The sequence below is a fragment of the Mycteria americana genome, chromosome 11 (assembly GCF_035582795.1).
Source record: "Mycteria americana isolate JAX WOST 10 ecotype Jacksonville Zoo and Gardens chromosome 11, USCA_MyAme_1.0, whole genome shotgun sequence".
In the NCBI taxonomy this organism is placed as follows: domain Eukaryota; kingdom Metazoa; phylum Chordata; class Aves; order Ciconiiformes; family Ciconiidae; genus Mycteria; species Mycteria americana.
In genome coordinates, this window is record NC_134375.1 from 9,427,660 (window position 1) to 9,442,550 (window position 14,891).

The 14,891-nt window shown below is 44.2% G+C and overlaps 1 protein-coding gene across 6 annotated transcripts in view; it reads left to right on the top strand.

Moving 5' to 3' along the window:
• The first annotated feature begins 3,717 nt into the window (after positions 1-3,717).
• The window catches only part of TMEM40 (transmembrane protein 40), a 36,990-nt gene continuing 25,816 nt past the window's right edge, over positions 3,718-14,891 (top strand). For 2 of the 6 annotated variants that reach the window (XR_012777424.1, XM_075513844.1), the window contains exons 1-10: positions 3,721-3,913; positions 4,262-4,319; positions 4,696-4,896; positions 8,167-8,223; positions 8,819-8,958; positions 9,567-9,720; positions 11,155-11,262; positions 12,148-12,201; positions 13,077-13,112; positions 14,577-14,609. Coding sequence is in view for 5 of the 6 variants with exons in the window: in XM_075513844.1 (XP_075369959.1) it covers positions 8,175-8,223; positions 8,819-8,958; positions 9,567-9,720; positions 11,155-11,262; positions 12,148-12,201; positions 13,077-13,112; positions 14,577-14,609 (574 nt within the window). In the remaining variant the exon portion in view is untranslated. Of the gene's footprint in view, positions 3,914-4,261; positions 4,320-4,352; positions 4,897-8,166; positions 8,224-8,818; positions 8,959-9,566; positions 9,721-11,154; positions 11,263-12,147; positions 12,202-13,076; positions 13,113-14,576; positions 14,610-14,891 lie in introns of those variants that run through there. The other 4 variants (XM_075513848.1, XM_075513846.1, XM_075513847.1 and 1 more) reach the window with 4 other exon arrangements.

Here is a 14,891-nt window from a genome sequence, read left to right on the forward strand (position 1 = left end):
GTTTGAAATATTAATAGAATGAATTAGTTATTATGGCAAGTAATTCCACAGAAGGGTACAGAATGAGAAAAAAAAATCTCCACAAGGTCTCAGTAAGGTACAATGTGATCCACTCTCCCATATTCCGCAAAAACTTTCATGGCTAACCTCAGAATTCCTCTCAGCTCAGCCAAAGGCAAGCGACTGCTTTCTCATGATCTCCCAGCATAAAAGGGTGTTACTAGTTCAGCGATAGTCTGGAGGGTTAGAGGAGTGGGTTGTACTTCTTACTTGTTGCTTTTCTCTTCTCTGTCAAAGGTGTTTAAAACCAGAAAGGTGTTAGTAAACTAGCTGTAGACTGCAAAATGCAGCTGACATTGAAGCATAATCCCTCAGTTATTCGTACTTTGCAGTCTCACAACAATTGTTTAAGCAGACTTTATTTAAAGAAAAAAAAGTAGCAACTAAGTAAATGCACAGAAGGGACTAATTTAACCAACCCTGTGGATAAAAGGGTAGCGCAAGAGGTGTCATGGGAGTGTTTTAACCCAACAGAAATGTGATGACTAAATGGGTAATTACTACTCTGAGTATGTACCATCACTGGGCCCCTCCTGCACTCACTTAGGAGTATTTCTACATTTCTCATGCACCTGCCTGTGTGACAAATCTGTGCACACACACTGTACCCAATTAGTGTCAAGCATAAGAGCTCCTCAGCATGTGTCTCGTGTCTCTAAACCCCTCCTGGAAGCAATTTTTCCAGCGTACAAAGAGTAAGTCACCATTCTCTTAACTTTCTCAGAGGACAGTTCCCAAATAAGGGCAAAATAAACACATGTAATACATGATAAAGCATTCTAAGTAATTAGATAATATTCTCCCAGCAGAAGTAGATTATTTGCTTGAAGTGTTAAACATTACATGTAATTAAATATGTCAGGGTAGGTGAGACATTAAATATGTAGGTGAGACAAGTCACTTGAATAGGCATTTGTGGAAAACTAGTGAAAGAGCCTGCTTAAAAAACCCCAAACAAACAGAGAAAAAACAACTGGAAAAGAAAAACGTCAATGCACACCTACTACAGGGATTATAAATTACTTTCTCTATCTGTGTCCCAGCCTCTCCAGAAACCTGAAGAGGAGAGGAGAGCAGAGGGAGGGTACACAACCTGCTCTGCACACCCCCTCCTCGGGCACCAACTGCACCAGGGTGAAACGGTTAGCTTCATTTGACAAATGACTTAACATGACCACACCTTGTATAATCGACAGGCACACTGTGCTATTGGAATGTCCCTAGGAGTCTCCTATGACACCAGCTATCGCTCTTCACGCACGTTTTCAATTGACCAAACATCATGCTTAGACAGAGGCAATGCTTGCTGAGAAAAAGGAACTCTTACACCAGCATGTAACACAAATCCTACTGAAATGAAGCCAAACCCAGAACTGTATTTTAGTCCAGCAACTGAAAGGTTGGGTTAGCTCTGGGCAGGCCTAGAAGGAGCTCCAGAGGCCATGGGAGCTGGGGTGCTTCCTTAGGTGAGCATACTAGGGGCCAAAGGCAAGAGACTGGCCTAAGAAAGGCTTAATTAATTAGTTAATTATCTAGCCAGGGGCAACTGTAGTGGGAAACACCAAGGTGAAAATGCCTCTTTCAGTGTAGCTGGTGCAGGTTAGGTGCTGAGCCTCCTTTTCCTGCTCTTGTGCACAGGAGAGGTCTCCCTCTCTTCCCCACTCTCTTGCTGCCTTCTACCAAAAGCTGCCTGGGTCAGAAACCATCGTCTGCTAGTGAAGGAGCAGCTCCCCTAACAGAAAACAGCTCTGGGGTGGCTTCAGTTTAATGTTGTGCTGGAGACGTTACATGCATCAGAGGTGGACGAGAAGGGCTCAGAGGAGAGCACCAAGGGGCGTACTGCAGGTGTAGGACAAGCAAAGAGGGATGTTTTGTTTCAGGTTATTCTAAGAGAGGCAGTGAGGATTACGAGGAAACCATTTATATCTCTTCCTCCTGCCAGAAACCAGAGCATTAAACCCATAATAAAAGAAAATTGGTACTCTGAGTGGCTGAGAGTGGGTAACTCTTGGCCTACACAGCACAAGAGAGCCAGACCACATGGGTGTTGCACAGCCAGGCCGTGAAGACACGAAAGTGGTCGCTAGCATGTGCGAAATTGCCTGTGGACAACTCAAGGATCTGAAAGACCTTTGTTTTTCAGGACTCTCCATCCTGATCTCTGATATTTGCTATTATCAGAACTCAAGAGGCCATTAGTGGAGTTACTAATAGCAAAACAGATTGCTGCGAAAGGGCAAAGAGAAACCCTGCTGTTTACCACCATTCTCTCGGGCTAATCAGAGACTGAAGGCTGGATCCAGCTTGGGCTGCTCCTTGTTGCTTTCTAAGAGCAAGCAGACAATGCACCGGGAATGACACTTAACCGTATAACAAATGGAGGCTTTGCACCCTCACTTATTATATGCCTTGCTGGAAAAGCACACCTAATTTGATAAAAATCTAACTTCCAGCTATGAAGTCCAGAGAACTTTTGTACCTGGCAAAGGTTCAGGTGGAAATCTATTGCAGGGTGCATGACGAGACCTGAGAAACCCCTGATCATAGTGAAAGTAAATGCTAGGCTGGGGAGGTTCACTTAGGAAATACAAATATTTTCTTTGCCAAAACTGACTTAGGTGTTGGGATTCCTGTCTGATACTAAGTCGATAAGCTTAGGATTAAGCATGCCCAGGGGCCGAGGGCTGGCCCAAGCAGGGTGGACTGCTGGGAGTAAATGGCCAGCACTGCTCCTCACAACCTGGCTTGCTCCTGGCAATCAGTACAGGCTGCTCCGCCTCATTCATACCCCAAGCACCTGCAAACACAGCAGGAGATCGTGCTGTTTTCAAGCTTATCACCTGGTCAGGGTGGTGTAAAGTCCTTTTCTCCAGAGGGGTAGCTGTGCCTCTTACCTATGCAGGAGCCCTCAGCAACTTCACGTGCAGATTAAACAGCAGAGGAAGATTTTGAACACGGCTCAGCCTGTCGTGTCTTGGTGAGTGCGTCCGTAACCCAGAGGTGGCTCTGGCTTTGTATTTTCAGCACACTCTCTGGCTGCTGGAGACAGGCGTGATGGATGGTTTCCCTTCTCTGTCAGTGGCATGGCTGCTCCATCACAGGACACCGCAGCCCTGGGGCACAGGGACATGGGCAGTGCGCCTGCCTCAGGGATGATGGCAGGCGCCCTTCATGGGCCCCCCAGCCCAGAAGGCTGGACCTGACCCCCATGCTGGCAATGTCCCATTCCTGATGAGAATGTGGTATGAAAACCACCTGTCTCCTTGCTCCCTGCATGGGCGTTCCCCCCGTGCCTCCCTCCCTGAGCCTGGGGATGCTCTGGGCAGTGTGCCTGGGCCTCCAAACCGCCATCATGGCGTCCCTGCTCGGCTTTATGGGAGCCCAGGGCCTTTCCCCTCAAAGAGGGATCCCCGCGCCCCCAGACACCCTCTCATGTCCCAGACAAGCCAAACAAGCGGGCCCGGGCCTCCAGCCTGAGCATGGGCTGTGCTGGAGCAGCCGTGGGCAGGGGTGGGGGGTCCCGGTTGGTCAGGGCCGCTGAGGCCCGTTGGTGCCTGAGACAGGCCGGGAGGCCGCCCAGCACCTCTCCCCCACGCCGGTGGGATCAGCCCTTGGCTGCCTTCCCCAGAGCTCGGGGACGTGTAGAACGCATGGCTCCTCCTGCCACGCCTGGAGAGTGACCGCTGGTGGCCGGAGGATGACGCGGAGCCGCCGCTGCTCTCGCCGTGAGTCAGGGCAAGCCACGTGAGGCCCCAGCGCCGGCCATGACGCCTGCCCGCCCACCTGCCATCGCGTGCTGGGGCCGGTGCCGCACACGCCTTGCCCCGGGATCCCGACCGGCACAGCCCTGCAGGTAAGTGCCGGGGAGGGGTTTGGGAGCTTCTTGTGACTGAGACCGAGGGTGTTTCGGGGTTGTGTCCTGGCTTGTGGTACACGGCTGGATTGTTGATTACTCCCTGAGGCATCACGACACTGTACGAGGGGTCGTGGTGCTGTGGAGGCAAGGCACAGGACTTCCCTGTAACCTCTATGTCTTCCTGACTGGACTTCCACATCTTTTAATTTTTTTTTTTTTCCCTATAAAATTCTTGTGGCAACCCCCCCATTTTATGTGTAGAGGAAGATTTGTTTGCCTTAACTTTACTCAGACTACAAAGATGAGCTCTTCTGGCTTCTGATGAGCTCATTTTCTTCCCTTCAGAGCTTTCCAACAACCACACGGAGGAGCACACGGCACATAAGGAGAAATAACAAACCAGGTAATTTCAAATGGTGTATGTAAAGGCATACGGGAGCACTGCCATTGTTTTACTAGTGTGGCTGGAAAACAGGCAGCAAACCACCCTGTGTTTGTGGGTGTAGGGCTGGCCGCAGCGTGGCCACTGTGTCTGGGCTTGCTGTGAGAGCTGGGAGAGGAAGGAAGCGCTGGTGCTGCGGCAAGGGGCGGACGGGCTGCGCCCACCCCCCACTCACCCCCGTGGGGATGGTCACACCAAGCCTGGGGGGCTGCCCTCCCCATGGTGACATGCACTCGCTGGGTCTCTCCACCTGTCTGTGTTCAAGGACGCCGTAAAGAGCGAAAAGTCTTTGAGTTTTGCTACTTCTCTGTCACAGTTCAACTGTATTTGACAACAGGAAGGCAAGCAGACAAATAGCAGAATTATCTCACTGGCGGCATTGCCTGAGGAAACTAGAGTAGGAACAGTTTCAAATTGAGCCAGCATGGATCAGTTTTTGTTGTCTCACTGGAAGAAACTACCAGCTTTCACCATGGCCACAGCCCTCCAGGACATCTTCCAGTGGAACTAACCACTACGACCAACCCAAGACTTGCAGGTGTGCTTTATGAAGTTGGTTGGGTTGGTTTGGTTGGGTTTGGTTTGAGAGAAGGGCAGGGAGGGACTTAATGTTTATGTTTAAAATAACATTTAGCAAGATTTGGTGTCAGCATATAACTTAAAATGAAAGGTTAAAGTAGTTTCAAAGGGAAGAGGTTTAGGATTGTCTGGTTTTTGTCTTGAAGTCAAAACAACCTTATCTTACTTTATTTACATTTTTTGCTATGCCATTGAACAATTTAACTCAGATATATTTCTGAGTGAAAGATATCTTCACTCAAAGAAATAAGCTAAGCAAAAAGTTGTCGTGTATGGCAGTTATTAGTCTCACTTTCTAAACAACTAGGAGAAGTCTGACTCTGCACACATATTTTATTCTAATGTGTTAAAAAGACCTCACTGCAATTAAGTTCTGATTTACTGTGGGGAAAGCAAGATGAGGTCTGTTGTTCACATCATTCCCCAGTGAGCTCATGGCCAGGCTGAAATGCCAGTATATCATCATCCTTCTCTCATTATGAGGTATAATCAACTAAATCACTTTTAAAACATACAGTAATTAAATGCCTATACTTATCCTTTGTTCAGATCTGATTTTCTTTCCAGGAGAGCCACAGGGGAATTAATCGTCTATAGTCTAACAGAAATTAGGTGCCTAACTTCCTTAGTTATGTAAAGCTTGGTGACTGACTGGGCTTAGCTGTGCTGGAGGCACAGAAAGGGAGACGGCAGATGCTGGCTGCTCCTGGATCCTCTTGTGGCATCCAGGTCTTATCGGAGCGGGATGCGTAAGTGCATTAGGCAAATATGTTTCTGTTGCTGGTTTGGCTGAGCAGTCCGGTCATTTGGGCCAGGAAATGAGCAGCTTTAAGGTAAATCCGTCTGATAGCAAATGAGGTTGACAGTGTCTCCTCTGCCTTCAGTGTTGTATCTGCTCTTCCTTTGTGCGTGGTGGGACAGATCTGCTAGTGCCTACCTGCTCGCTTTGTCTTTGGGATGACGCAAAGCTGACATAAGGCAGCTGCTGTGACAGGTTCATGTCACAGGAAGAGCAATGTGCCTCAAATGTGCCGTGAAAGTGGCCTTCACTAGGTATTAGGAGCCCCACAGACAAACCTCCTGAATTTCACTCAACAGTAAAATCTGTGGATATTTATAAATATTTTTATGAAAAGGAAAATAAATGTTTATATTTAAAGTAATTTTGTTCCTTTAGGCATGGTATTTCAACTGTGCAGTCCACAAAGACGTGTAAAGGATTTAACTTACAAAAGCAAACACTTGCAAGGTTTAAGCTGAGCCTATTCTTTCTTGCCTGTTTAGGAAGACAAGAAAGATACTGAAAATGCTGAAAACCATAGCTGGAGATACATAACTGCACAGAAATTACGTTCTTTATCGTGCGGCCGAGAACGAGTTTATCCAGGGTGTGGTATGCTGGTTCCTGTATTTCAACATCAGCTGTTGCTTACCCGGGCAGAGAGGACAGATGTGTTTCTTGCATTCTCTGTTGGGTGCTCATGGTCTCACATTGCCAGCAACTGTCACACAGCGCTGCTGCCACAGCTACAGCAGTAAAGGCTGTAAGTCAGGCAAGGTTTGTGGGAGAGGTAAAAACTTTTGTTAGAGTAATTGATAGAGTTCAAAGCTTGTTTGTCCAAAAGCTTGCCAGTTTCCAGGTATATCAGGTGGTTAAAGAAAAGGTATTATCTGCCATTGTAGATGTCTTGCAGAGACTCATTGTTGGGAATAATTTCAAAGTGTTCTTAAAATATGAAATTATATTTTTTTTCTCACAATACACCTAGGAGGGAGGTAAGCAGTTTTCTGGGTTTAGCCTTTAAAAGTGATTAAAGAGGTTATGTAATTTTCTCAGAGCCAAACAGCAAACCAGTGGCTAAAAAGAGTTTCAAACTAAGGACCTCATCCCTTGAAGAACACTTGCAGCCTAGGAAAGGAGAAAGCCCCCAGAATCACCAACATAACAGAAATGTGGGACCTCAACCCTGGTTCCAAAGGAGGGATGGATTTTGCAGCTACTTTGGAGTCTGTCTGTGTCTGATTTCGTCTATCTGAGAACTGACACACTAAAAGGCTGTTCTGTTTCCAGAACAAAGATGGTTTTGCTTGTGTGTTATACTATCCTTCTGAAGATATTAACTGGACCTGTTTTGGATTTGTATTAGAATACTTTTCGGACTGATATGATGGTCTCTAGAGAACTGAAACTGCCTGTAGGAAAAGAAACAGTTTTCCATGTGGAAAATTTAAAGGAAATACTTAGTTTTGAAACTGCTTGATTGAAAGTGTTTTGTTGAATGGACCCAAAAGTCATATTGTAAGAAAACCTGTGGAGTGTATAAACTGTTTTCCTATTGCACCCTGCACAGTAGAAACTGTACTTCAGGCTCCCCAAAAATCTTCTTTTCCATCTCTCAATACAATAGTGTTTTATTTGCAATGCTGCATGAGGGGAGATGCAGTCAGTGCAGGATGCCTGGACCACAGCAGGCATCTGTTCAGAACCACAACCACCGCAAAAAATGCATCATCAGACTAAAACAGCCTCAAAACAAAATTTCTGGGGCAAGTTTAGCAAAACAAAAGGAAACACTGGATTTTCGGGATGTCAGAATGTTTTGTTTCCATGGCAAATATCAGTAAGAAATCTGGGATTGACACGTAAAAATTTTTAATTCATAAACCTAAAGTTAGTGGTAATTTCCTTCTCTTGACAACTGGGGAAGAGCAGACGTTGAAGTGTCAAAGTCTTCTGTGAGACAAGGATTCCAGATGTTGCGGGGCTCTCCTATGACCTCTCTCTACTATTCTCCCTGATGGGTACATTTTAAGTGTAAGGATATCAAAGGTACAGAATAATCGTTCTGTTTTGTGAATGGAACAGGGCCTATTAAGTTACTCACATCTGTGGTAAATAGTTAATTAGACACCTTGGTAGTTGTAAAAAAACAACAATGTGAATGATCAAGTTGGACTTCTTTTTGTTTTACTCATGATGACCAGACTTCTGTTCTTTCTTAATAACCAAAGGCCAGCCCAGCAAGACTGACTCAGAGGAGTCGAGAATGGGTCCCAGGAGGGTAAATGAATCATGATGTGAAACTGCCATTGCAACAGAGAAGTGATTTCAAAACTAAAGTGCCTAGAGATAGATGCCGTGTTTGCAAAAAATCAAGTGTAAGACAGAAAAATAGAGGTGGTCAGACTGATCTGTTCCTAAATATGCTTTTTCTCCCCTTTCGAACAGGTACAGCAATGGAGAACTTGAATGTCCCATTCCCAGATCTTACTGAAGAACAGCAAGGTAAGGGTATCACACAAAGATCAAAGCTTCGGCTCATTCACACTACGCAACACTGTTTGCTAGAGTGGTCTTGAGTCAATGAAACTTGTTTCCTCTGAAAATACACTCCATCCATCTCCTTGCTTGTAAAAGGGAGACCAGCAGTCAGTTCCCACCTCTTCCACAGGCTTCTCATCAGGCCTTGGGCATGTGCTTTTGGGAATTTAGATGCATGAAGGAGATTTTGCTGTGCATTAAATGCCTAACGAGCTATATCAATACCTTGGTATCCAGCTCTTCGTGTCTTTGTGCCTGTCTGTAAAATGGCATGGTCAGAATAAGCACCCATTAAATAGCTAGGAATACTTACCCTGCTGCTTTAACTGAGAGAGTGGCATCACAGAGACATGGGTAATTTGTATGGACTATTGACATTTTTTGACTGCTTTCTGGCAGACTGAGTGCTTTATACAATACAGCACTACTCTCTTCCCTATATGCTAACATGCTGCAGAGTCTGATGTCTGTCACCACACCTTCACCGAGCACCACAGGAACACTACTATGCAACCCACCTCTACTGCTTGCACAGTGATTTGCTCGTTTTTCTTCCCAGACATTTTCCAGAGGGTTTTTAGTGCTGATGCCAGTTACTTGGAGAATCATGAGAAAATGAACCAGTCCTTCTGGGAATCACTTGTAAAATGTTTAGCCACCACTGACCCACCTATCCTGAATACTGAAGAAAAGAACAGTGTAAGTTACTAAAGAAACATGCATCCTTTTAAGACATTGCTATACAGATACTTTTATACTTCTCTGATACACTTTGGGGTGAGAAAACATACAGTCCCATTATCTGATATGCTAAAACATACCTAGAACATGCTAAATACTGTAAAAGGACACTTAGATAAATGAGACTCAGGCCTCTGCTTTTTAGTTCGTTGTTCTCCATGTGAAAAAATAACTGGCTTTGTATAAATTCCTCAGGATCAGTTCAGCTCACTAATGTCTAGGCAGGACCACTGTTAGTGACGTTTTGCTGTAAGCTACTGCAGAGATTCCATGTCCATTTTCAGACCCTATAACTATATTTCTCCAGCTCTTTAAATAGTTAATTATTACACACCGTGGTTTTTTTCTCAGTTGACTGCTCTGCTTTCAGTTGCTGAATGGACTTTACATTCTCTTCCCATCTTTGGCATTACTCTTTGTCCCCGATTTCCCCCTTGTATAATAGGGGCAGGAGATTACATCTCCCACAGATGGGGTGAGATATATTCATTTGTATAGCAGGGTATGTTTTTACAGGCTACATTTTATTGGGGGGACTGTTTGCTATTTACTTACCTTTCTTTCAGCTCCTCAACAGCTGTAATGTCCTGCCTGGAGGCTGTGCAGCCTGCCTGAAGACCGTAGAGGAGAAAGGAGTCAGGGCGATGGCTGTTCTTTACCTCCTGCTGAAGACAACCAACCCATCTCGATATAGGCAGCTGCCCAGCTCCAAGGGAAAGGGTGAGTCCTACCTGGCTGCTCATCAGCTGTTTTGTTAAAATTACTGCAGTGCCAGTGGGACTTGACACCAGTTTGAAAACTCTGATATGTGCTTGGAAGTGATTATTAGTGAACAACTAAAATGTGTAGAAATACTGCTTAGAAAAGTCAGTTAGGTATGGTGATAATGGGAGCCAAAGATAGTATTTTACTTTAGTTTGACGTGGCTTCTTTTGGGGAAAAAAGCGAGGATGTCCTGGGATGATGATGCCAAAGAAATTTCTCTGACTTAAAGTGGTGCCCCAGTTTTTCCTATCTATCTGGATTCGTGACACCCAGGACACTTTTTTGCATGGACCTCTCTGAGCTCTCATAGTGGTAAGAAATCTGAGCTGAGCCACTGAAAATATTTTTGCAAATGACCTAGCAGCACATGTAGTAGTAACTAAAAGGAGTGGATAGAGGATGCCACTCAGGGTGCTGAACCTGGCAACAAGATACAAATAGACTCCACTGCACTGCTCATTTGCCCGGTTGTGCAATAAGAAACTAAGTGCAGTTCTACAGGGTCCATAAAATCATTAGTTGTCTTTAATAGATCACATTGCTGCACTCACTTAAGATGACCCTGAATTTAACTGGAGACCCTCAAGGAGATCCTGATCAAGGCCAGAGGAGAGACCTCCCAGCCGGGAGAGCAGTTGCAGCTTTGGTCATCTGCCAGCGTAGGAAGTTTGTCACAGCAGGGACCCCCTTCCTGCTCTTGTACAGTGAGCAGCATCCAACAGCCAGGGGGCAATCATGTCTAGCTGCATATGTCCAAATATTACAACTAATAATGAAGAGATACACAGACCCACCAGCCCTCAGCACAGAGCTGAATTTGAAGCTGTTAAGAATCACCTGCAACTCCAGCCATACAAGCCAGGAGCTCTTCGCTGCCTGGCCCAGGAGTCAGCATCCTGCAAGTTTCTCCTCCCCGGTGATTTGGCCTAGCTGGCTTTGAGGGCTCTGCTTTTATACCATAAGAGGGTGCTGCCACTGTGGCATAAACACAGGGAACCCAGCAGAAATCAGCGGGGTGAAGGGAGAAGTAGCCCAGGGAAGGGTGAGCAACCATTCTCCAGCTAAAGCATCTTTCAGCTACAGCGGCTATTGCTTCAGGGAGTGGGAATTTTCACAGGGGCAGCACTATGGGTAAATTAAAGGCCAGAATATGAAACTTTAGGCATCTACCACAACCATTTAAGGAAGCGTAAACAGTAGCGTATATGATGCTTTCATTTGTAATGCATTGTACTACTCCTTGTGTGCAAAAAACACAGCTAAAATAAAACTAAGGGTCTGATTTCCTGTCAGACGTTTAATAGAGCATTGTGAAATCTGTCATTGTAAAAGAGAGAAAATGTAAATAGTTGTTTCTTCTAATATTTTTTTTCTATATATATAAAACAGATGAAAAATTGAAACTCTTGAAGAGATTGGAAAGGAATCTCATGCTTTCACAAGGGGAAAAAAAGGCTGAAAACTCATCCCATGAGTCCATGGATGAAGATACACAAGGTAAAGAGGATTTATTTTATTTTTCCCTGATACATAATTTAACCTGATTGCATGTTCATAAGAGAGACACATAGGAGACTTGCAGCAATTCAGTAGCAATTCTGCAGAACTCTGAAAAAAGTAAGAAATTGTGCAAAAGAGAGAACATAGAAAATAATCAGTACCTCTAGATTAATTATCAGCAAAATAGCGGCTGCCTCCCACTCTTGTGGAAGTTGGAGGTTTCAGAAATGTAGAAATCTCTTGCAAGATTTCTTCCCAAATAAAAGATCATAACTTCTATGATCTTCAGTGCATTTATGGTCTAATTGAAGCCTGCGCTATAGCAGGAGGCAAAGAATAATCAATGTACAGTAGTAGCTGGCAATGCTATAGTACTTCTCTAGTATTTCTTTTCTTATTAGCAAACATCAACCATGTATCAAAAGTCGCTTTGGCTGCCACTAGACCATTTCATTCATGGAAAATGAGAGAGACTAAGAAGTGACAGGCAACATGGAAGTGATAATGCTGACATTGGCTTATTCTGTTTTGGAAAGCCACTAGCTGATGAAGATCAAATGAGTTGCATTTAGAAATAAATTTTTCAAACTAATTAGAAGTGCTGCTGATGTATGTGTTTAAAATAAGAACTTTCTCACTATACCCCTTTATACAAATTATTCCAACTTCAGATTTTGCTGGTTTTCTCCTATTTGGCCAGCTTTGAAGAAAGCTGTGAGTCAAAAGCAGCTAATAATGATCCTTGCATTTCAAAATCTTGATTTTTACCTACATATCCCACAGCCATTATTATATTACGAGCAAACAACTACAGTGCTGTTGTTTCTGACACTGCTGGCACATTTTTCTTTAACCTGATGAAAAAACACTTTCTCTATCCAGACAGTGATGGGGAAGATTTAGGAAGACTGAAAACTGGAAGCCAATTACTTGGAGGTAGGACAAAGTGACAACAGTATTGGTTTTTACTAGAGACAACCAATATAAACCAAAAAAAGGATAATTTCTGGCATTCTTTGGTTTGACTTTTGAACAAAGGTATATTAACGTGTATAGACGTAGGAAAATGACCAGTCAGGATCTGGCTGTAGGAAAGGCATTTCCTACAAGATGAAGCTCAAGTAATACTAACACTGAGCCATGCCCAGTGCTTAGAGTTGAACCAGGACAATAGCAAAAGCTACTGTTGTGGGAGAAGTCCTGCTGCCTGGGTCTGCACAGTTGCCATTGAAATGCAGCAAAAGAATTTTGAAAATATCGATCACAGCCACTACTTACAGGGTCTGCAGTCAGCCCTGAGTGCTGACCAGAGATCATCAGCAAGGACCACACCTTGGATCTCGTTCCTGAGGCTTTTCCTTTCCTTGCAAAGGAAAAATGGGAAATAAGTACAATGCAGTTGAAGAAAATGTGCTGTGTCAACACACAGAAATATCTATCAGCTATTGTATAGAACCATGGATGTAAAAAAGTCAAGGCTTTAATAATTTAATTAATGTCTTAAATTGATCTCAGCCCAGATGTAAGAGCAGCTCATTTAAATTGACATTAGGAGATCTAATGTGTCTCACAGGACTCTGATTCCACCTGAGATGGACTATGGAGGGTTAATAATCCATTCACGTTTCCCACTTCCAAACGGCATAACCCACAACAGAGCTGCCCTCTCTAAAGAGTCAGAGTTGGTATCTACCTTGTCACTTTTACACAACCACACTAATTTCAGTAGAGTTGCATGGGCTAGGACTGGCAGCAAGATATGTATACTCATTACAGATATTAATTTACATCATCTTTGCATAATATTTTAGGCATACCAGCAGAGGTTGTTCCCTACGGAGATTCAGGTAAGCATTCCCAGATAACCTCGTCCTGCTGGAAGGAAGGCTGTAACTGCAGTTTCTTCTTTCTGACATGCTTATATATTAAAAAATAACCCCCTGGCTGTAAATCCATTGGTTTCCAGTTAGCCTGGTGTTGGACCTGGGCATGGTGCAGACTTTTTGTTGCAAGCTTGTCATAGTGGCTGTCTCAGAGCAGGAGATTTGTACAAGGTGTTCTAGCAGATTAACCCATTTCTGTTTTTTTAGGCCTGCCAGGTTTCTCACCAGATCAGCTCACAACAGTTGTCATCCTTCTTCGGGGAAAACCCAGCAATTATATTGGGCAACTATTCAGTCTTTCCCAAGAAAGCTAGGCAGTTTTCAGCATTCCCTGTGGCCCTCTATCTCCTGCTGAACAGGGATGCAAGACTGGGAGGAAGCTGGAACCTGGTTTCTGCAAAACAGTGATACTCAGCTCTGCGTGCCTTCCTCACTTAGCTGAGAGCACAGAGCGTTCCCCAATAGAAGATGCTAGGTGAAAGCCAAATGACAAGCAACAGAGAAATGGTACCAGCTGAGAGGCTTGAACAGACAGCCAGTCTAAAGGCAAATTTCCTTTTATCAGGCACTGCTAAGCAGCAGCAGAACAGATGTAAAAAGCCCATAGTAGGAAACTTTCAATGGGTTGATTGCATTACCGACCTCATCCCTCCCACTCCCAGGCCAGTGCCACATTCATTAGTTATGAGAGGCAGACAGCCCAACAGACTGGCCTTTCTGAGAGGACACCTGCTCAACCGCTTTTCTTCTGTGGAGTGGGGAATAGTTGCTGTGATTTGGACTGTTTCATCCAAGGACAGATTTGGGAAGAAAATATAAATTGCAGCATAATCCCTAGGGGAGGTTTTCGAGTTACCTATCCCCAAGGAGCTACATAAAATACCAGGGTAGGGGAATACATTGCAGTACAATATTCTCCCTACGTTGCCAGGTACAGAAAGAGGATTACAGTACTTCTCCAGTTGGCATTTGGCCTCTCCACCTCTCACCATGGCCTTTGTTGCTTCAGTTCTAGATTACTTCAATACACCAGACTGAGACACAGAAAATACTTAGCTAGGGCAGGACACCATGCCTACTGCACTGAACAGGTTCAGGTGATACACACATGCAGCACTTGTGATCCCAGCTCTGCTTGGCTCCAGCTTCAGTTCTAGCAACTGAATATTAACACAGAGGCCATCAATCTTCTACTGCCCAGCTATTTCAAAGAACGTGGGATCACTGTGAATAGTCAGTTTTATTGTTATCTGTTCTTGAGCCCTTTTAACTTCCTTCATTTCCTGGCACTTTCAAGTACTGTTTTGTCTATACTGAGTCACCAAATAGGTGAATACTCGCCGTGCTTGCTAGTGCTGATAACGGTGGGAAACAGTATTATATTTGTATTTTTACCATCAGAAATAATAAAACTCTGTTGCTTTTCAGAGATTACCAGAAGAGAAGATTCAATTGCAGATGGTAAATACAAACAAGCAAACAGAAGTTTTTCCTGTAGATGCTGTCTTTCAGGACTGAGTTTTGCTTAGTGATGATAGCTATACCAGCTCCTTGATACCTAGATATTTCCTAATCAAAAAGTAGAAGTTTGGGAATAGTTATTAAAAGGCACTGTAATGCTTTAATAGAAGAAACACTGTGCAAGTCATTCCATGATACAAAGTTACAGTGGGACTATTACATTTAGGAGGCAGAGTAATACAGAACAGACACTTGCCAAGTATGGATTGATGTTCTGATAAA